Raw genomic sequence first — 22,029 nt, 5'->3', positions numbered from 1 at the left:
CACTTTTTCACTCCTAAGATCGCTTTGTCATCAGTATTGTGCAAGTAGTAAGATTTATAAGACCAGGCTGAGCGGCAGGAAGCAGAGTGAAGATAAATGTCATACGTGGTGTTGCAGGACTTGCGACTGGGGCCAATTCTTTGCAATGACTTTGTTAACAACATAATGAAAAATTGGTGGGGAAAATCCATTTGCAGGCAACAGGACAATCTTAAAGACATGTCAGAATGGCCAAAAATCAGCAGAGGGGCTTTGGAAAAACTGGAAGAATGCAGAGAGGACTGGAAAATGGGTGTGAGAAAATGTGAAATCCAGCACTTGGCACACACAACTCCATTCGATCAGTATTGATTCAGTCGGGAGAAATCACCTCAGCTGAAGGTAGACACTGACCTTGGGAGTATAAGAAAAGCAAAAGGAGGTTCTACTGCCCTTCTACAGATCACTAGTGAAACCGCACCTTGTTCAGGCTGGAGGAGATTCTATTACCTTTTTTGTAGGTCACTAGTGAGATCCCCACCTTGTGCACCGTGTCCAAGATTGAGGAGATTCTATTACCCTTTCCTCAGGTCACTAGTAAAACCCCACTTTGTGCAACATGTTCAGGATCGAGGAGATTCTGTTACCCTTTCCTCAGTTCAGTAGTGAAACTCAACTTTGTGCAACATGTTCAGAATAAAGGAGATCTATTACCCTTTCTTTAGGTCACTAGTGAAATCACCACCTCATGTTTAGTTCTAGAGGCCAGACCTTCCTAAGGTCCATGGAAGTAGTTTCAAGACAGGTTACTAAAATGATACAGGGTCTGTGACACGAACACCATTAAAAAAAAAAAAAAAGCTTAGGATGCTCAAAATGCACTTGCTAGAGAGACAGGAATGTGGATATGACAGAAACAGTGAAACACTTGCCAGCCTCCAACAGAAGTATAGGACAAAGCATCATAGGATGAAGCTCCAGTGAGGAAGGTTCACAAAGAAACACCAGGAAATGCTACTGTTCCAATAGGGCTGGATTGTAGATGCTCGGACTAGCTTACAAGGGCAAGTAACAGCCAAAGAGACACAATGTTCACACAACACAGATCAGGAAAAGGCAAGCTGAGGACAGGTTGAAGAAATGAGTTAGAAGCTTTACGGTCATAGGCCTACAAATTTTTTGAAAGCCAACAGTGAGGGAATACACTGGCATAGAACAGGTATCAATGGTTTTGACACTAGCAAGCATGCGGTAGCCATCGAGATTACAGCAATGCTTGCATGACTGGCATTTGGCAACCAGAGCAACTGAAGAGATGAGTTCCAAAGCCTCTTAAATTAAAAAAAAAAAAAAAAAGGCTCTTTTCTGGCTAAATGCAAGTTTCTAACATAATTTAAAAAATTTTTTAATGACATCATATATCTTACAAAATGCCTTTCAGTGCAAACTTCACACATCCTGGGGCTACGAACTCATTTTTGAAAAAAAAAAAAAAAGGTACTTAGCAGGTTTTGAGACTCATGTCTTCAATTATCTTCGGCCCTCACATCACAGCAGAACCTGCAGGTGAACTTTGGGGCCCATCCCCAGCTTCTGCCCTGGGTCCCTATTTCCAGTCCTGAAAGCTTGGTGGCAAGACACGGGAGGAGGGCTTAGGGTACTGAATTAAATCTAGCTCTTGCAGGAACCAAAGCGTAAGCGAAGCCAGCAGAGGAAACAGATCAGTGTATGTATGGCTGTGGTTTCCGCACTCATGCAACTGAAGCGCTGGAGAATTAGATAGAAAGTGGGAAGATTGGCTAACTCAACTGGTCTCATCTTACCACTGTCCTCTGCCGTGCCCCTTCTCCCCCCCCCCCCCCAAAACCCAACCCGGTGTAATACACTCAAGACTTTAGACACACAGGGAAATTTCTGAAATAGAGCACAGGAGGGCAAGGCTCTGGTTTTAATCAGTTTATTGCACGCCTCAGGCCAGCTGTGACCCACACTCAGGACAAGGCTGGTTTTACACCTGTCAAGTTCAACCTTAGAGGAAAAGCCCCCCTTCTTTCTTTCAGATTTCATTACAAAAATAAACACACAGTACATGGTGCCACCTCACCAAGCTGCAGTTTGGCATAACATAATGGATGTGAAAACAAAACAACTTACCCAAACCTCCCAACACAACAAGTTAACATCTCATAGAGGTGTTGCAATTTCGTTTACATTTAAAACTTAGGGCTCAGACTTTGCTCCATTTCTAAAAGGTCTTAATCCAGCCAGGTACCTTGGGCAGAGGGACAGGAAGCACTTTCCAGCTTTGAGTTTTCAAGGACTTGTCCCTTTTTGTTAACAAGCAGGATTGAGAGACTGATGATGAAGCTGGGGAGGGGGTGACAGCTAGAATGGAGCCTTCCTACGAGGATCTTGTACCTTAAGAGTTCCACACCATTCTAATCTTTACACAGCTTAACAATGGGGCTCAGTACGGCACTGAGTGAAGTCTGGCATAACTGACCGAGGCTTGCCCTTGAAATGGGGTATTTTTTTCACCATGAATCAACAGTGCCCCTTTGTGCCTACCGCACAAACTGCCAAGAAGGGAGGGTGCTGGGTTTAAACTCCAGTTTGAAAATAAAAAGAAGGGTTAATTCTGCCCGGCACCTCTGGTCCCTTCAAAGCAAGGTTCAGGAGACGGTGGGTATCCCCTGAGCCAGCAGCGGCAAAGGCTCTGGGGAAGAACCGAGACCTGTGTCATCAACAGACTGACCCTGTGGTGAACGGATTCCCATTTTCAAATGGAACAGGAGACATTTAATTGGGACACCAGGTTAGGTCATCCCCACAGTATCGAAAGGGGTTTTCAGCAGCTGAGAGATATTCCAGAACAGACTAAATCATGCACCAGCTCTTGAATTTCTGCTTCCAAGCACAAAGCATAGGGGGAACAGAATGGTGGCTAAATCCATGGGAGTGGCACACTTTTATAAAAATGTACATGTACCATCCATCACACATCGACGAGCTTTTGACCACAGAATAAAGTTTTCATTTCAGAACACTCACAGTGCGTGATGCTGCATGCCCCTGGGTTCCTGTAGCTTTTACATCATGGTCTTGCATGCACTCAAGATCACTGCCTGAAATTAGATAGGAGACCAGATGGACATTAGATCACTGGTCCTCTAGAAGAAGCAGGAACTGCAAGTCCCAGCATGCTCTGGAATAAAGCTTGCCCCCGATAGACGGTAGCATCTGCTCACCTTAGCCAAGTCATGTGAGGTTAGAGGAGTTCAACTGACCCTAAGGATCCTGCTGAACCACAGTTCCCCAGTCGACCCTGAGCATCCCCCAAATTCCTAAGCCACAAGGAACAAACAGAAAATAACTGCAACGGTAGACAGCCCAAACCTCTTAAAGGAGCCATTTAATCAGCATCTGTACATTTCACCTTCTAAACGCCACAGTGAACTCAACCTGACCCCCCCCCCCCGCCCCCCAAAAAAAAAAAAAAACATGTTTTTGGGGTTGCAAGGGCTGGAATCTCCTATTTCAATGCAGTAATACAGTCTTTCATTCAGAAGCCACCCACCTTTTCCATGTGGCTAAAGAAATGATTCATCCCATTGGGTTTCTGCTTCTGTTAGGGTGGTGTTGTGGGGATGGGGGGGGGGGAGAGAAGGTAGGAGAAGCAGCACACAGTATTTTGTAGACTGTTTTCAAGCAGCGCTGGCCATTTAAAATGCAGCAAGCAGAATTGCTGATTGAGAAGCTCTCGACCTCAAAAACTGCCTTAGTATAATACTAGATCCATTAATGTGCTCACTGAAGGCAACACGGCTGTTCTCTCGACACAGACCGCGGGCCTACCTGATCCTATGCAGGTCTCTACCTAAGTTCACCGAGTCACTTGTCCTACTTACATGCAGCATTTGCCAAAGCACTAACAGACCTCAAAACAGCAAATTTCCAGAAAGACTAAACACTTCCTAATGCCCTTTTTAAGTGAATGCTGGACAGATCAGCTGAAAACAAGGCTGGCTGGCAACTATGATGATGGCACGGCTTTTAGGAGCTGCTTGAAAGGCCTGGCAACAGTCTCTAGGCTTCTGTTAACTGTGCTCAAATGGGATCTTTCAGATACAAGAGACTCATATGAGCATCCACCCTAGGACAAGATGTGGAAAAGTAGCTTGAATTTCTCTGCGGTCAGCACTCAAAGCCACATGCCCACAGCTTGTGACGACAAGGGAATACACATGCACAGTTCAACTACAGGGGCTGGAAAAGAACACAGGAGGCGGAGACCTCTACCCAGTAAGCACAGAGTCCCACCCAGTGCATCACAGGCCTTCACCTGTGCACCCTCCACCATCTCCTCCAACATGCAGGTAACATCCATTCTGCCGCACACAGCCAGAGTCTCTCTACCCACGCATGGAAAGGAACAGAGCCTGCGGTATCTGCAAAACAGTCGATCATCACTGCTGAAGGAACCCCAGAAATGTCTCTGGTTAAAATCTATGCCATGGGTCACAGCATATCTGTGTGTGTGTGTGTGGGGGGGGGGGGGGGGGGGGGGGGGGAATAGTGAGCTGTCCAATATCATCTTTCAGCTAATTGCTATCAAAGAAAAAAAAACAAAAAAGAACTTGCTTCTTTAATTCCAGGCAACGGTGTTTTCCCTTCCTTTGTTTTCTTCTTTTTAAATAAAATTGTCTTGATTCTTAATCTCCCACATTACCAGTCCCTTTGCACCCATATCCTAAAAGCTTTACCTCCCCTCACCCCAACCTTTTTCATTTAGGGAGGGGGGAAGGAAAAAAAATAAGAGAGATAGAGGAAGGTTTTTCCCCTCACTGCTGGCAGCAGACCAGTTGGCGCAATTTCACGGTGTCACCACTCCCCCAGTCCAAAGGTAGAAAAACCATCGTCCAGACCGGCCACAGAATTTTAAGTGGCAGATGGCTCCGAGCTGAGGAATATTCACCCAGCACATCCTTCCATCCCTCTCGGAGCAGAGCTGAGGGGGGAGGAACACAGGGGGAGAAGTTTGCTACATAGGTACTGTTGCATTGGATGCGAGAGCAGCACCCGCACGAGTCTCGTTGCTCAGGCGCAAGGGGTGGCTGAGGTGTAGTAACAAACTGGATTTGGGTGATAGTGGGGCCTGTTGAGGATTTTATGGGGTGGGGAGGGTGTTTAAGGTCTCTGGTTGTTCTTTACTTCGTCATCCGAGCGTCGCTCGGTTCTCCATCCAGACGCTCCACATTTCATCCAACAGGGGCAGAGAAAGGCAGGCCAACCCGATGACCTTTTAATAACCTTCAGCCTATTTCTTTCCACTGTTTGTAGAATTCTAGGACGTGTTTGATTTCCACACTGGTGCTGGCTGCAGCTTGGAGAGCAGACTACAAGAGGGGAGAGAAAATAAAACACAGCTAAATTATATATCTCAACATCCCATCTGCAAACAAATTCAGTGACTACCTCTTGAATATCTCAATAACCACGCTGTTATCACTGAAACATCACTTGCAGAGATAGAGCACTGGGGTGATTCCCTCTCTGGACTGTGAGACAGAAAAGTGTTTATCAAACATGGTCCCCCACCCCAGTGTTTTCCCAAGTCGGTCCCGGAGTACCCCCTTCAGGATATCCACAATCAATATGCAGGAAAGATTTGCACACAGTGGAGGCAGTGTTTGCAAATCACTCCCATGCATATTCATTGACTGGCAAGGGGGTACTCCAAGAGTGACTTGGGAAACACTGCTCTACTCCCTACCCCCAAATGGTTTCCCAGTGTACTCAATGCAACTTATCCTTAGTGCTTAGATTAAATGTGTGTCAATGTGTCCGAGGATTATTTGCTATTTAGATGGCAGGAGTCTCCAGGTTTAGCTCTGGTAACCATCAAGACAGGTAAGCTAGATGGAGTGAGTGGAGTGGCCCGTCATGCTCTATTCAGACTAACAACTGATCTAGGAGGCTTGGGTCACTATCACACACCAGTTACACCACCAAGTCTATTCATCTTAACGCTAGTTCAGAACCCTAAAATCTATCAATAAAAGAGAGGTCTGAGACTGGCTTCTGAAGGAAGCGTTTTGCTGCCATACTGACCTGCATAGCCGCAGAGAGGGCGCTGGGATTGTCCAGCTGGACACCAGTAATGACGGTCACCATGCCAGCAGTGTCATCCTCTCCACTTCCCTGAGACACGGTCAGCTGTTTGCAGCTATCCAAAATTTTGTACAAATGCCTACCCGAAGAGAAAGCAGCGCGTTAATATATGTGATATCGGTCTTGGCTCCCCAATGCCACTCTCTTAGGCTCACGCCCATGCTTATGTGGAGGAGTAGCCTAGTAGTTAGTGCAGTGGACTTTGATCCTGGTGAACTGAGTTTGATTCCCACTGCAGCTCCTTGCGACTCTGGGCAAGTCACTTAACCCTCCATTGCCCCTGGTACAAAATAAGTACCTGAATATATGTAAACCGCTTTGAATGTAGTTGCAAAAACCTCAGAAAGGCGGTATATCAAGTCCCATTTCCCTTTCCCTTATCAAGGAAACCTTGCAATTTTAAGAATAAGCTTTAAAAATTTGGTGTGAGAACAGGACACATGGGGCTGTGCATGCCACACTGGTCTCAGGTCTCGCAGCATGCAGCAGGTCAGCCTAGAACAAACTTCCCTTTACCTTAAACTAACCAAATGTGTTAAGTATCACATCCCAAGAAAGCTCATGCGGTCCTTTCAGGACAGCAAAAAGGGAGGCACCTCCGACATCCCGAAGCCAACATTACTCTCTCTCTACAGGGAGATCTCAAATACCATCCACCGCAGCATGGTTTCCCCTCTGTCAGGATACCTGTACCACTGTCAATAAGTACCAGGTCATGACAGCCAGCCTGAGTCGGTTCTGGTTTTACATCCGTTGCATCAATGGATTCGTGGCTCTAGTTTCTCTACCAAAAAAACAGGGAAGTACAAGGCCACAGATGCAATGGGGATAAAATCAGGACCTATTCAGGCTGGGGCTCATGAACGGCAGATAAAGACGATCCAGCCTGCCCAACAAGATAAACTCATTTTACATGGTATGTGATACTTTATACCCGAGTTTGATTTGTCTTTGCCATTCTCAGGGCACAGACTATAGAAGTCTGCCCAGTACTGTTCTTGTACTAAAGGTTCTGAAGCTAACGTCGAAGCCCCTTAAATTTACACTCCAGCCCATCCATATCTATTCAGTTACAATCAAGGCTAATTCCTCTCTTACCAGGCGTCCAAATCCTGACGTTTCAGCTTGTGTCGTTCAAAGCTTTTCCCGGTATCCTTCTGGCAACGGATATATCTGTGGGGGTGGAGAGAGAGATTTGTACGGAGTCAGCTGCTTAAGCTTACAGAACTGTCCACCCCTCAAACCAGCTTGCCCATCTACCGGCCACGTTCATTAGCGAGGTTTACCCAGGGCCAGGATCCATTTGCTTATTTTTGGTTATCCTGAACTTCAGCTTGGAGACGAAGAGTTGGGGGACCATGTTTCCAAAGAAATTAAGAATTCAGACATTTGGGAAGCTGTTGGGTGGAATAAAACTTCAAGGACAGCAGTGGCAAAGCCACTTCCACTCACCTATTCCCCTTCTTAAACTCAGCCTCCAGGTATCTGATCCCATCTCTTGCCCCTGCATTCTCTTTTTTCAGAAAATCCAAGCCGTCGATCACTAGTCGAAGGAGGGAACACACACCAGTTACTAGGCTGAAGAGTGCCAAGCCTGCAAATTTCATAGGTTTCATGGCTATGGCATACAACTGGTCTCTTGTGGGATCCCACAGGCACATGAAGCAAGGTGATGCATCTACTCTTAGATATCATAATGCAATAGCAACTTCACAAACATCCTTTGCTCCTCGCCCTAAAATCATAACACTTAACAAACAGGTATTCTTTGCAGGCTACAAAATTATTCAAATCACCAGTGTAGGAATTCTCTAAAAGTTGTACATAACTTCTTGAGACAACAGAAGGTCACACCTTTGGCTGTGATCTAGCCCAGTTTTGGAGAATTCTTATGTTGATCTGGCCCAACCACGAGGGTGTGCAGTACTCCGTGAGGTTTGCACATACCTGTGCGAGGGATAATTATGATAAATCTGCCACTGCTGGCCAGCTGCCTAACGACTGTCAGGTGCTGACAGAGAGCCTGGGTGTCAGGGATGAGGTAAGGAGACATGGCAGATTGTGCCTTCGGCTGCTGGAGACTCCCTTCCAGCTGTGAGACCTCCAGCTGTGGAAATAGAGAGAACAAGTCAGGAGTTATCTTCAGCAGCACACACTATGTTGCCCCATCTGACTGAGATTTAAGCAGTTCGGGATATTGCATCTCAAAGGCAACTGCACTTAAGGAGTAGGACTCTGATGTCTAGAGGCTGCAGTTAGGGCACTGCTCCTCTGCTACAAAGAAGACCTGGAGACACTGGAGAAAGCCCAGAAAACCAGCTGTGAGGAGTGTTCAATTGGTCTGGAAAATAGAAGACAGGCATACCCTGATAATGGTCTTGAAATAAGGGGAGGAGGGTCACTACCAGGACAGCGTAGAACTCCATCTCTACTGTGGGGGCAAGGGGCAGTGGGAGACGAGAATTTGTGGGCTTAACAGAATAGGTGGAGTGGTAAATATGAACTTAAGCAAACAATAAAAACCCCTTTGTAATCGGGAAAGGGGGGGGGGGGGGGGTTGGGCCCTAGATCCCTAGGGAGATGGGTACAGCATCTCCACGGAAGGATGCCTCTGTACAGTCAGATCCAGCTTTCCAATACAGAAACACATTATCTGTCTGACCCAAGATGCAGGGTCTCCCCCTGGCTCCTTATTGCCTCTTTACCTGCAGTCGTAACTGGGCCATGTCCCTCATCAGCCGGTTCCTTCGTGCCTCTTCTTCAGCCTGTGGATGATTAGAAGAGGGCAGTTCAGCACACGTTTTTTTTCCTGGCTGCGATAAGTTGAGGACGGAACGCAGGCAGCAAAGTATCAGAGTGCTCCTAAGAGCCAGCAGTAATACCTCAGCCTGTAAACAAGGGAGAACACAAACTCTCCCCTCATTCTCCTTCCAGCCCCCCTAAAAAATATTACTAATGAAACATGGGGGGTGGGATAAGATCTGACCTCCAACAAGAAAATTTCCTTACTAGGGACAGGCGGAAGCCAAGCTCTGCGGTCAAGGATCAGAAATAATTTCACTTGTAAAACCAAAACACTGCTGTGCATTATCCCACTCCATGGAAGAGCTGAATATGTGTTCCCGCCCCAGTCAGTTCAGAGATGCTTCTCCACTTATATGAGAAACACACTGCCTCCACCTACTTACAAAGTGAGAAGGGCTGAGGACAGACAAAACCCTAAAGGGGGGGTGGGGGAGAGGCAAAAAATAAAACCCCGTCTTGCCACTTGCCATGCGGAACTGGGCCCGAGCTTGGAGCAGCAGATCATCCTGCTCGGACTGGGTCGTGCTGATGAAGATCCCCACCTCGGCGTTGAACTGCAGGACGCCGCCACCCTGCAGGCGAGTCAGGAAGTGGCCGAAGCTCTGGATATAACAGTGACGGACAACAGTCTGCAGAACAGGTACACAGAGAGCCTCAGAATCCCTTAGAAATTACTCGTGTATTACCAGTTAAGCCTCTCCTTTCTTCTCACACCTGGTTACCATCTCCCTTGCTGAGTACATAAATATCTCTGACAGCGATGTACAGCTTCTTCTGTTTGTCTATTAGCTTTCATAGTTCAACTATTCTGGTCTGTCCTCTAATACTGCAAAAATTACTTATGTAACAGCCTCAGGATGGTGTTTTGCCGTATTCTGTTGAGGTCTAGCTCTGTAGGGCATAATGGACAGGAACTTACATACAGAAGCACTGCAACTAGCATATATTATTCTTGTATTGATAATGCTTTTATGAAATACTACTAGCTTATGTCAGGTAATACTTAGTCGGCATATATACGACATGTCTCATTTTTTTAAATGATAAAATATATCCTTAAAAAACTGATGGCATGCCTTGACAATTTTTGCGTCTTGTCAGTGAGTCACGAGATGAAAAAGGCTGAAATTAACTGGACTGTGTATTTTTTTTAAATTGCTTTTTGCCACTGCCTGGTCTCACCTCCTCTAGAGGACTGAGCGTGGGCCTCTCCTGATCAAAGTTGTACTTTTTATGTGCGCTCCTCAGCGGTGGGAGATTGCGCAGGGCCACGTCTTCGGGCAGTAGGAGATTCGTGCTCAGATCTGGAAGCTCACACCTTGTTAGCAACTCCTGGACCTCAGAGCACAAGGGGATACCTGGGGTTGGTGACAATATGGCAGAAAAGCATGGTTATCCACCTTATCATGCCATAGGACTAAACTCCAGATATACTATGTAGGTTTAAAAAATAATTAATTTTAAAGCAGAGTTGATACAATGGTTGCACAGAGAACTGGAAATTGAATCTGGGTATCCCACTGCTCACAGAGCTCTGGGGGGGGGGGGGGGGGGGGGGGGAGGGGGAAGGGATATGGAGATTTTAGATCTTACCTGATAATTTTCTCTCTTAGTCTCACCAGTCCGGAGATTCTGGACTGGTGAGGATGTTAAGGAAGGGGTTTAAAGGTATTCCAGCTGAACATGAAGAACTACTGTCAAGGCCTCAGAGCAGAAGAAGGGAAAAGCTGGGATAAAAATGAAGGGAAACCTTCACGCACACATGACACCTCAGGATGCTAAAACTACAGCTGGGGCCAGTTGAACTAGTCTGCAGGAAACATCAGCTCCCTCACCCCAACCTCTCAAAAAATAAATTAAAAATAAAAAAAAGTTTTAAAGCAGTACATTGGTCCATAATGGATGAAAACATTGTTCAGTTAAAAGCATGAAAGCTGAAGATGAAAATCCCTATGGTGCGGTAAACTGGGCAAGTCTGGAGCACCGAGATAGGCCAATAATTCAGCCTCTATCATCCGAGGGTTTGGAAGTCAAAGAAAAAAAAAAGTTAGGGGGAAAAAAAAATCAGCCTATTCCCTGAGATACAACACTGCAGCTATGCAAGGAACACACACACACATTAGCAACTGCAACATACCATATCACAGGCCCCAAAACAGAGAAAACACAACAATTTTCATGTGGAAAGGTAAAGTCACTGACAGATAAAGAAATGATTAGGGATAGCAATATTATCGAAAGACGACAAAAATCAGCAGATAAAGGCCATAGGGTTCGTATACATTTCTGACTTTCACATTCACATCCCACAATATAGGATACTCTGGGTTTGTCCTAGTTTGTTTTTTTGTTTTAACTAGACCAACATATCAAATTTCTCCTTTTCCAAAAAAAGGAATTTCTCAGCTCCAGCTGCAAAATAGATCATTTACTCCCACCCTACCAACACAATGTAAAAAAATAGATACCTAAAAAGTTATGAATCACTGCCGTCATCAAATAAATTACTTAGAAAGCAGTTCAACTAGCTGCATCAGCAGGCAATAGGGGGTTGTTAATGTCTGTAAACCCCCCCCTTTTTGGCTCCAATGCGGATCAGCCCCTCTCCCTTCTTACCTGCTTCCTGCAGCTTGTCTGCGGTGGGGAGAAGGTTCAGCAGCACGGAAAGACGGTTCCACAGACTCTGGGAGCTCTAGAAAGACAGAGAAGGCTCAGCCGTAGGCTAATACCAAATAGGAAGCAAAGTGCCAAGCTTTCACCCTGGCTTTCATCATAGAGGAAGCATGCACAAACAGAAAGAACAAAACTACATGAGACTTTAGTTAAGGTTTACTAAGGCCTGCCTTGGCAGCCAGCTCTTTTACTTCCAAAAGAAATCTAGTTTGCTTCTACGTTTGCGGAGGTGGTCAAGAAATCGTATGTATCATCACTTCTACGTTTGGGGAGGTGGTCAAGAAATCGTATGTATCAACACTTCTACGTTTGCGGAGGTGGTCAAGAAATCGTATGTATCAACACTTCTACGTTTGGGGAGGTGGTCAAGAAATCGTATGTATCATCACTTCTACGTTTGGGGAGGTGGTCAAGAAATCATATGTATCAACACTTCTACGTTTGGGGAGGTGGTCAAGAAATCGTATGTATCAACACTTCTACGTTTGGGGAGGTGGTCAAGAAATCGTATGTATCATCACTCTGCCCCAGCACAGAACAGTTACAGTCTGGGCAACAGCAGCACAAGCTTCAAGCGAGATAGCATTAAACCAAGATAAAAAACGTTCTCAGAGTCTGAAATCAATGAGCAACATATAGAACACACATTTTTCACATTCCTGATTGGGTGCTTTGTTTCAGCCCCTCTCCTATCCCCAGCCGCCTACCTGTGCACACATGATGATGATGTCTGTGTTTGTCCGCAGCCAATCCAGGAAGACCTTCACGGCGGGCAGCAGGCCCTCATTGGTCATGATCTCCAACTTCTCCTGGAGGCTCCTCTCGTTGGGACAGGACTTAGTGCTGCCTACACTTTCCTCCGAGTCTGACCCGTCTGCAGACCAGAAAAACACGCAGAATTGTAAGTGTCATGGCAGGAAGTCCTGGATCAATACGGAAAGTATCGTTGCTAGTAGGGTAACACCTAGCGTCAGCTGCCTCCTCTACCAAAAGATCTTGACTCCTCGTCCACCCTCTCTCTATTTCCCCTGTGCAGACCTCAAACGCCAGGGAGAACAGGATTTAAACAGGCAGCCTACCACATTACTTTCAATCTGTCTTACTAAACATAAGTAAATCTCTTTTCCAATTGCTGAGGTCCATTTCCTACCAATCAGGTGATTACAACCAAGAGGCCTTTGTGAGCTCCACACTAATGGTTTGTAAAGTTGGTTGGTGATTTCTTTTTTTTTTTTTGCTGAAAACTACCAGTAGCCATCAGAATACAATTTCAAGTTTCAACTTTATTAAAATTTTCTATCCCGCCCATAGGTGTACAATCTAAAATGAAAAGGGATAAACGGTTTCCAACAAAAGCCCATTGGGAAAAGGAGGAGAATGCCATTTTACGATAATAAAGTGGGGATGAATAAAACCAAAAGGTATGCTGCACTGACTTCCAGCTCTGCAGCGATCTAACCGATTTCAGAAGTAAAAGTATATGGACTATGAATCGGAAAAGAAATGTTTTAAGGTCGGTTTGAAATGTGTTAAGAGATTGGCAAAGTTCTGGGGCCTGTACTGAACTAATGGCATTCCCGACATGTTCAAGATGGATAAAACCACCTTTGGTAGTGGCGCATTCATACTGTCCTATTATTCAGATGTTAAGCTACTACTACTACTACTACTATTTAGCATTTTTATAGCGCTACAAGACGTACGCAGCGCTGCACAAACATAGAAGAAAGACAGTCCCTGCTCAAAGAGCTTACAATCTAATAGACAAAAAAATAAATAAAGTAAGCAAATCAAATCAATTAATGTGTACAGGAAGGAGGAGAGGAGGGTAGGTGGAGGCAAGTGGTTACGAGTCAAAAGCAATGCCAAAGAGGTGGGCTTTCAGTCTAGATTTAAAGGTGGCCAAGGATGGGGCAAGACGTAGGGGCTCAGGAAGTTTATTCCAGGCGTAGGGTGCAGCGAGACAGAAGGCGCGAAGTCTGGAGTTGGCAGTAGTGGAGAAGGGAACAGATAAGAAGGATTTATCCATGGAGCGGAGTGCACGGGAAGAGGGGTAGGGAAGGACGAGTGTGGAGAGATACTAGGGAGCAGCAGAGTGAGTACATTTATAGGTTAGTAGAAGAAGTTTGAACAGGATGCGAAAACGGATAGGGAGCCAGTGAAGGGTCGAGGAGAGGGGTAGTATGAGTAAAGCGACCCTGGCGGAAGACGAGACGGGCAGCAGAGTTTTGAACCGACTGGAGAGGGGAGAGGTGACTAAGTGGGAGGCCAGCAAAAAGCAGATTGCAGTAGTCTAAACGAGAGGTGACAAGGGTGTGGATGAGGGTTTTGGTAGAGTGTTCGGAAAGAAAGGGGCAGATTTTACGGATGTTGTAAAGAAAGAAACGACAGGTCTTGGCAATCTGCTGGATATGAGCAGAGAAGGAGAGAGAAGAGTCAAAGATGACCCCAAGGTTTCGAGCTGAGGAGACAGGGAGAATGAGAGAGCCATCAACAGAAATAGAAAACGGGGGGAGCGGGAAGGTGGGTTTGGGGGGGAAAATGAGAAGCTCGGTTTTGGTCATATTTAATTTCAGGTGGCGTTCAGACATCCAGACAGCAATGTCAGACAAGCACGCTGACAAGCGATGTGTGCTTACGTCAGGGGTAAGATAAGGACAACCATCACACCTTCGAAGAGGGCACTCAATGTTGCCTACACTGGACCCCTGGGGACCAGTACACACTGCTCTTAAATTTCTTACAAACACACTGAGTGACCTCTAAGGTGTGACATTTGTCCTTATCTTGCCCCTGATGAAACACACTGGGCAGTTCTGAATAGCAGGACAGTATGGATGTGCTTCTACCAAAGATTGCTTTATCAATAAATTGTTTTCTGAAGGCTGCTGGCTTTTTTCGTTGGCTATTTTTCTGCCTCTTTCTTCTGGTGATAGTTTTCTGCAGACATGAAGCCATTGGCTCAACCAGTCTGCCCAGCTGAGCGCTGATTATCACCACAGACTTTATTCAATCCCCACTCATCTCTTAGACGCCTTCTGTACCTGCTCCACAAAGGCTCAAATTCTGTCACTACTACCTCAGAAATGAAGTATTTCCCCAGGGCCTCCCACTTCCTTCTTGCTCCTGAGCACGATGACCTCAAGCCCCATCGCCTAACTACCCAAGTCCCAAAGAGGCCCCATATACTCTCTGGTTTCACCCTTACTGTTCTACTTTCATGGATCCTCTGTACTCATGACAGGCTTTACTTAGGTCCAGTATTATTTTTGCCTTCATCGCCTCTGATAGGAGACTAGTCCATACACTCAATGCCTGTTCTGCACAGAAAGGTGGTGAAGTCTGCATCGGCAAAGAAAGCCATATCCAGATGTACCTGAGATACCAGGGGCAAGAGAACAGTTAGGAAGGACAAACCGATTCTTGTGGTAGACGGCACCTGATGCTAAACCCACTTTTAGATTAAAACTGTTAAATTTTGTTCATGACAAATGCATTTTGCTCATATCAAACTGATATATAGAGGGCCATGAGGAAAACTAGTATTTGTTAAGAGTACAAATAAGAAAAGGAGAAAGCCTTCTGCTTCTTCCTTTCAGACAGGAAAGGAAAAGTTTCTCCGCAGCTTGAGGATACAACAAAGGGAGCAGGCTTCAGCCAAATAGTACACAGGGGAGAAGAAGGAACATTCAGGCTTTATTCTGATAAGATAAACCCATCTGGAGTGGGTCTGAGAACCCCCTTTACCTTGATGTGCCATGTTAGGTTTCTCCACATCTCCATTCACACATGGTTTGCTCTCGACCTGATTGGAGATGACCAGCTCACTGCTTGGTCTCAAGAGGACATTGCTGAAGGTAGGGGCCAAGCGAAAGCAGCGTTTGCTTTGAAACATCTGGGTGGACATGGCCTGTAGGTTGCTGGCTATGCTAGCCTCATTAGAGCCCAGGCCCGGTCCGTTGGCCGCGGGATCTTGGTTCTCAGTTTTGCAGGTGCTTGAGAGTTTGGAATCCAGCCCCTCCCCAGAGTTCTTAAGGGCCTCTTGAGATCCACTGGCTCGTTTGATGCCCCCTTCTTCATGCTCCTCCTCCTCACCACTGGGCTCGCCCTCCATGTCCTCAAGGTCCGAGCGTGACTCTTGGCTGTTCATATCTGAATCCGTCTCAGCATCAAAAGCTGCCTGCTCCTCGTCACTCTTATCTGAGCCACTGCCCGAGTTCTCGCTGCCCTTCAGGGAATCCCGGCTTGAGTCCGAGTCAAAACCCTCGCTCAGGTCACTTTCATCTGTCTGCCGCGGGTGCCTGCGGCGCCGCATGAGCGAGAGGCGGGAGTACTTCTGGCTCTTCTTGCAGCTGCCACGGCCTGGCTTCAACTCTTTGCTAACCTGGTTAACCACAATGCCGCTGCCAACCTCCTGCTCCCTTTCTGTCATCTGTGAATTCTCTTTCACCTCCAGGTCATCTATAAATATACAAACAAAGAACTTCTCTTAGTAGCAGCCTTTCCAACATGTCACTGTGCCAGAAATGTGTATATAAATAAGCTATACAAACAAAATACGGTGTTGATCACAAATTCATAAAAAATTTACAGCTTATATTTTCTAATACATTTAATTAGGGTATTTATTGCATTTTCATATTCTCTTTACATTTGCGACGCTCTCATTTCTGAGGTTATCGCTTTCTCTGTTTTTTTCTTTTTGGAGGCACTGTTCCTCGCTTCTGTTTAACTGTGCAATATTTCAAGCATGTAAATGGCAGGCAGGATACCACAACGCACTAGTTAAAATCACTGTAAATTAAGATCTACAGAGGCAGCTCTCACTGGATGGAAGAACCAAGGTTTTCTGCCTGCATGTTTAGGAGAGAGATCTGGCCTGGAACAGCATTCGTTTTAAGCCTTACCGGGGCTGTCAGTCTGGAACGCCGGGACGGGACTCTGGCCTTCCTCCAGCTCAGCCTGTAGCCGGATGTTGACGTGGTTTATCAGGTGGGAGAAGAGCGCCAACGTGAATGCAATGGCAGCGCTATACTGCTTGGAACCTGGAAACAGGACACAGCAGACTTGGCCTCAGGGAATTAAATCATCTCCCGCACTTCAGTAAGAAAAAGGATAGAGCTTAAGTCACTTGCCAGAGAGATGATTTGCACTGAGGCATCCCCAAAAAACTGTTCAAATAGTTACCTAGCAACTCCACTAGGGTAAGAATGTGTCCCCTAAAATAGAGGCCTATGAACCCCTTCTTCCTCCTAGATTCAAATGCTTTTAATCGATGACAAAGCTCTCAATTTCAAATTAAATCAACCAAAATTTCAGACGAACTCTGCAATATAACATATCTGACAAACACCTCGTCAAACAATATCCTCCCTCACTCCCTGGCTGTAGACATTCACCCAGCAAGGCCCTCACCAGGTGAATTTGTGGTGTTATCAAAACCATTACCTCAGCCCAGCTCAAAAATAACCCCATGATTTCCAGGAAATACCCCCAACTGCAAGAGATTACACAGCAATCCACTTCCAAAGAGGGAAGCTCTAGAGTTAAAATGGTTAGGTTAAGCCCTGGATTAAGTACAGACCTAATGTTTAATGTCAACATAAACACACAGAAGTCCTGTCAAGTAGCAGCACTGCAATGATCTATTATGGACCAGCTCAAACAGTAACTACCTGAGTCGTCAAACACAATGAATAACCTCTACAGCCTGCCTGCAGCCTAAGTCCCGACCTCCTCCACCGGGCACCCTGAGGTCCCTTCTTCCCCTCCTCCCCCCGGGCATTCTGAAGCTTCCTTTCTTCCCCTGGCATCTTGCAGCCCCCTCTCCCCCCTCCAGAACAATCATCTCAGGTTAGTTACCTGCCTTCTTCAGGCTATCCATGCTCATTAGGCAAATGACCCCCATCCTGAAGATGAGACGATCGGGGAGGTAGGAGTAGCCGTTCTCATATTCCTCCTCATCCTCACTGGTCAGGCTCAGGTTGGGGGATGAGGGCAGGTAGAAGAGGCAGAGATTGAAGTCCTCCAACACAGACTGGCAGAGAGAGGTCAGCTCTAAGTCCACACAGCTTAGAGACAAAATGAACAAAGAAAAATATATATTTCTCCATCACAACCCTGGCCTCACTGAGCTCACCTGCACTGGAAATATGGTATAATGGTCAAAACATTCAGCTGCAAGCCTGGGAGACCTGAGGCCCACTCCCTTCTGTGTGACCTCGAGCTGGTCCTACCCCACCCAACGGATGGATTTCACGTTAACGTCACACCATAAGCCCTTTGGCAAGGGACACTGACTACCTGTATTTATTTATGTGGATTTTACGCACAACATTTTATGTAATAGCTCAAGGTGAGTTATATTCAGTTACACTAGGTATTATCTTGTCCTTGAAAGGCTCACATTCTGAGTTGGTACCTGGGGCAATGGAGGGTTAATGGACTTGCCCAAGATCATAAGCACTAACTACTAAGCTACTCCTCCAGGGCCTGCAGAAGCTGACAGCTCAAGGGCAGAAAACAGCAATCACTTGTACACACAGAGGATTACAGTCTCTCAGTATCTCATGCACAACTCCCAACATGGGCACAAGATGATCCCAGGGAAGCGCACAATGTGTTCAAGGTTTTATAGTGCCGAGAAATCAGCTCCGAGAGGTATTTTTAATATAATTTTTTAAATGGCAATGCGTAACTACATTCTCACTTTAAATTCAACAGAATGACCACTGAAACAAGCACCTGGGCTGCCAGCGGTGTGAAATGATCAAAACAAAAGCTGCTGTTGCTACCTGCTGTTAGGCTGGAAAAGGCTCTGAAGGTACATGAAGGCCACCAAGAGCTTTTTTATGTCTTTGCACCTGAGAGAAGACACAGGAAAAGAAGAGATATGATTTCTCTAGGTTAAAAGCATCTGCGTCAAGGACATCAAACTGGAATCCTAGAAGGCTCCAACCAGACAGGCCTTCAGCATCTCCCTAATACTCAGTCACGGTATTACCTATACTGTGTGCAAATCTCTCATATATCTATTTATTAGCGGTATCTTGAAAACTTGACTCACCTGCTCAACAACCCTGCTTACAACCTATGTTCATCAGGCCAAATTACTCCTACCTCTCTCGACCCTTTCTCCTCCATGACACCACCACCTTCCTGAGCTGGTGTATCACGCTCCTCCCCGCCCCTTTGGCCATATCTAAATCCCATCTTTCTGAGGTCGTATTTATATCGTCAACCCTCAGTCTTCACTCCCAGTCCCTGAAGGCCACAAACAGGTCAGGTTTTCACAATCTCTCTAATGAATATGCAAGTTTTGAATGCTATCTTGGGGAAAATCCACTGCTTATTTCTAGAATAAGCAGCATAAAACGTATTGCACTGTTTTGGGATCTTGCCAGGTACTTGTGACCTGGATTGGCCACGGTTGGAAACAGGATGCTGGGCTTGATGGACCTTCGGTTTGTCCCAGTATGGTAATACTTATGTACTTATCTTGTTAGGCTGAAACAGAATTACTTTGAAGGAAATTTGCACACACACCTGCCTTCACTCTATGCAAATCTCTTTCATGCATCCTGAAAACGTGAGGACTGGGAGCGAAGACCAAGGCCTTAAACGCTGCCTTTCATTGACCACAGACATTTTTTCTTTTTTTTTTTTTTTTAACTTTAAATTTTTTTTATTGCATTTTCCATACGTTTACACTTGTAACCATCATTCCTTGAAATAAACATCAATTCTTCTGTCTGTCTCTTAACTTTGTCTCAACATACAGACTATCCAACTGTTTCAAAATACATTTTTCATATGTTTATGTTTGTCACCATCAATCCATAAAATAAACAACAATTCTTGTCTGTCTCTTAACTTTATCTCAACATACAGACTCTCCTTCTACTTTCAAATACAAAACCACAGTATCATCCTTTTGTACCCAAGTAGTTCCTTTGAACTATTCCCTTCACCCATGTTGCCCCCTGTCCAACCCCCCCCCTCCCTCCCTCTTCCCTGGAATGTGTTTCCAACCCCTTTAGAGATGCTCTATCATTTGCTGAAGTCTTTTCCAACCCCTTCTGCGTTTTAAGTTCACTCTCCCTTCTATACACTATAAGCCACTCCATATACCACAAATGTCTTACTTTAACCTTCCAGTCCCCGATATCTGGAGGATCCTCTGATTTCCAGCAGCGCGCGATAAGACACTTGGCTGCTGCCAGTCCCCAGCGCAACATTTTACTCTCCTCCCACTCCTCTCTCTCATTGTACATTCCCAGTAAGCATGCCCGTGGACTGCAGACCACAGCCATTTTTTAAAATCTTTTTATTAACAGCGCAGAACAATCCGAACCATAATTTGTGCGGCAGAAAACTATACGCTCATATAACATCTGCCAGTACATTCAAGGCCAAAATTTTCCATTTTTAAACAGAATCCCCTCCCCCCCCCCCTTCCAACTCAGTTAACCGTGTTTTCTACTAAATACATTTCCTGACGCCTCACCTGTGACTCCTGATTAGGTTGAAAGCTCTGCAAAGCAGGAACTGTCATGTGCATTTGTGCAGCGTTGTTTGACTACTAAGTACAGTGCAAATAAGCAGGGTGAATCTCTATACAGAAAACCAGAGTGTAATGGAATAGGACTGACTTCCACTCATTCTCAGTGCTGAACTCTCTGCAACGGCCCTGGATTTCTTTTTAATTTGCCAGAAGTCTTTACTGACAGTTCAAACAAGTAGGTAAAACATACAACGTCATCTACATCAGTATCTAATCTTTACATATCCAATAGAAGGCTACATGAAGAAAGGTAAAAGGACAAGAGTGCCTTCTCTTCGTTTCGAACCAGCACAATATTGCTCAATCAAACTTCAAGAGATTTTTTTTTAATTTATTTTGTTCCCCAGAAAACTTTTATAATGAACGGATAACCCCTCCCCCAACCCCACTCTGTCATCCAAACAGGTAAGTTAACAAATTTTATAAACCCAAACCTTATGATAATCAAACTGAGCAATGAGAAATTAAAAGTTCCCACGTGGTTTCCCATTTATGTTTCTGGTGCTGACGCTCTGCTAGTGGTCGGCCCTGGATTTCTAGCAATGGGGAGCTTACCTCTTCTTGCTGGCAGACAGCTTTCTGGCTTCACATTTCTTAAGTTGGTGGTATGTTTTCACCGCCTTGTCAAAAAGCCTCTTCAGGTTCCCGTACGCACCATCGAAGGACTGTTCTGACTGGATGCTGCCATTATAAATATAAGTAAAGTCCCAAAATTAAGAACCGAAAAATAAGGGGCTGGGCCTGCCATTTCTGTAAGACAAATCCCTTTAACAGAGGGTGGGAATGAGGAAAGATGGAAGGAAAAACAAGGGTGCCACCGCAGGACAGCAGTCAGGGTCAACTTACAATATTCAGAAAATATCTGAAGAACACACTGACGAGTTGATTAATCTCTGTGCTGGGCAAGAGACAGACTGTGCCTGGTTAACACTCCTCTGGCTATAGCCACACTTACAAAATGAAATGCGCACAACAGACTGGGAAGATCTAGAGACAGGCGACTCTGGGTACTGGATAAAACAAGGGACTCACCAGCGTAGGTAACAGTAAGTGGCTTCTACATGATAATATCTGCTCCCTGCCAAGGTTCCCAGCTGGTTAAATGGCATCCCTGTAAGGAAAGAAAGCCACACGTCTACCATAACATACAAAAGCAGTCTTAGTGGCATTCTTCTACCAGAGTGATCCCCTTCATGGGTGGTTTCCCAGCATGCTCACAGGTCCCTCAGATTATGTGTTTCAGGGTTGCTGCTGTAATCAGAAGAGAGCACTGCTGCTCTTTTAGCTTCTGCGTTGACCTGAACACTGGATATGGCAACTTGAGATGTGCAAGTGCCGCCCTCCCCTCCCCCGGGAATTACATCCCTTTGGACTACAAGAAACTGAAGGAGCTCAAGTCCAGAAGTTTAGCATTACCAACCCCTCCTTCTTAATCAAGGCAAAACCCTCTGAAAAGTAAGATCTGGCACTGTTAAATACTGGATTTCTCCAACGGAGAAATGCTTTGGACAGCATGGATGCATAGGGGGCAGGAACGAGGGCTTTTTAAGGACCTTAAACGCAGATCAATTTTGCAGATCTGGGAAACAATGATTTAAGGCTGATGTGATAGACCTCCCACCATGTAGCTTTCCATGATATATATTTTTCTTTTAAAATTAAGTAATTGAAGTGTATGAATATGAGAAGTGCCATAAAGAAATCAAACCCTTGACGAGTTTCTCTCTGACCCCCACCCTCGAAACAATAGGGACCAAGTTTCTGGAGGTGCTAATATGTCATTACAGCAGGAAAAAATTACTGGGGCACAATAACCAAAAAAGACCCTGCAAGCAGAG

The 22,029-nt window shown here is 45.5% G+C and overlaps 1 protein-coding gene across 1 annotated transcript in view; it reads right to left on the bottom strand.

Moving 5' to 3' along the window:
• Window positions 1-4,549: 4,549 nt before the first annotated feature.
• The window catches only part of SMG5 (SMG5 nonsense mediated mRNA decay factor), a 41,617-nt gene continuing 24,137 nt past the window's right edge, over window positions 4,550-22,029 (bottom strand). The window contains exons 7-22 of the mRNA XM_030186930.1: window positions 21,224-21,302; window positions 20,747-20,872; window positions 18,423-18,491; window positions 17,491-17,699; window positions 16,536-16,673; window positions 15,376-16,089; window positions 12,336-12,502; window positions 11,572-11,647; window positions 10,138-10,313; window positions 9,423-9,584; window positions 8,856-8,915; window positions 8,098-8,257; window positions 7,603-7,693; window positions 7,249-7,323; window positions 6,091-6,229; window positions 4,550-5,375 (exon numbers count right to left, since the gene is read on the bottom strand). Coding sequence (XP_030042790.1) covers window positions 5,292-5,375; window positions 6,091-6,229; window positions 7,249-7,323; window positions 7,603-7,693; window positions 8,098-8,257; window positions 8,856-8,915; window positions 9,423-9,584; window positions 10,138-10,313; window positions 11,572-11,647; window positions 12,336-12,502; window positions 15,376-16,089; window positions 16,536-16,673; window positions 17,491-17,699; window positions 18,423-18,491; window positions 20,747-20,872; window positions 21,224-21,302 — 2,525 coding nt within the window. The 3' untranslated portion in view covers window positions 4,550-5,291. The remainder of the gene's footprint in view (window positions 5,376-6,090; window positions 6,230-7,248; window positions 7,324-7,602; window positions 7,694-8,097; window positions 8,258-8,855; window positions 8,916-9,422; window positions 9,585-10,137; window positions 10,314-11,571; window positions 11,648-12,335; window positions 12,503-15,375; window positions 16,090-16,535; window positions 16,674-17,490; window positions 17,700-18,422; window positions 18,492-20,746; window positions 20,873-21,223; window positions 21,303-22,029) is intronic.

Source organism: Microcaecilia unicolor, chromosome 14 (assembly GCF_901765095.1).
Source record: "Microcaecilia unicolor chromosome 14, aMicUni1.1, whole genome shotgun sequence".
Taxonomy (NCBI): Eukaryota; Metazoa; Chordata; class Amphibia; order Gymnophiona; family Siphonopidae; genus Microcaecilia; species Microcaecilia unicolor.
The sequence above is the reverse complement of the archived record's forward strand: the minus strand, read 5'-3'. Positions and strand labels throughout refer to the sequence as shown.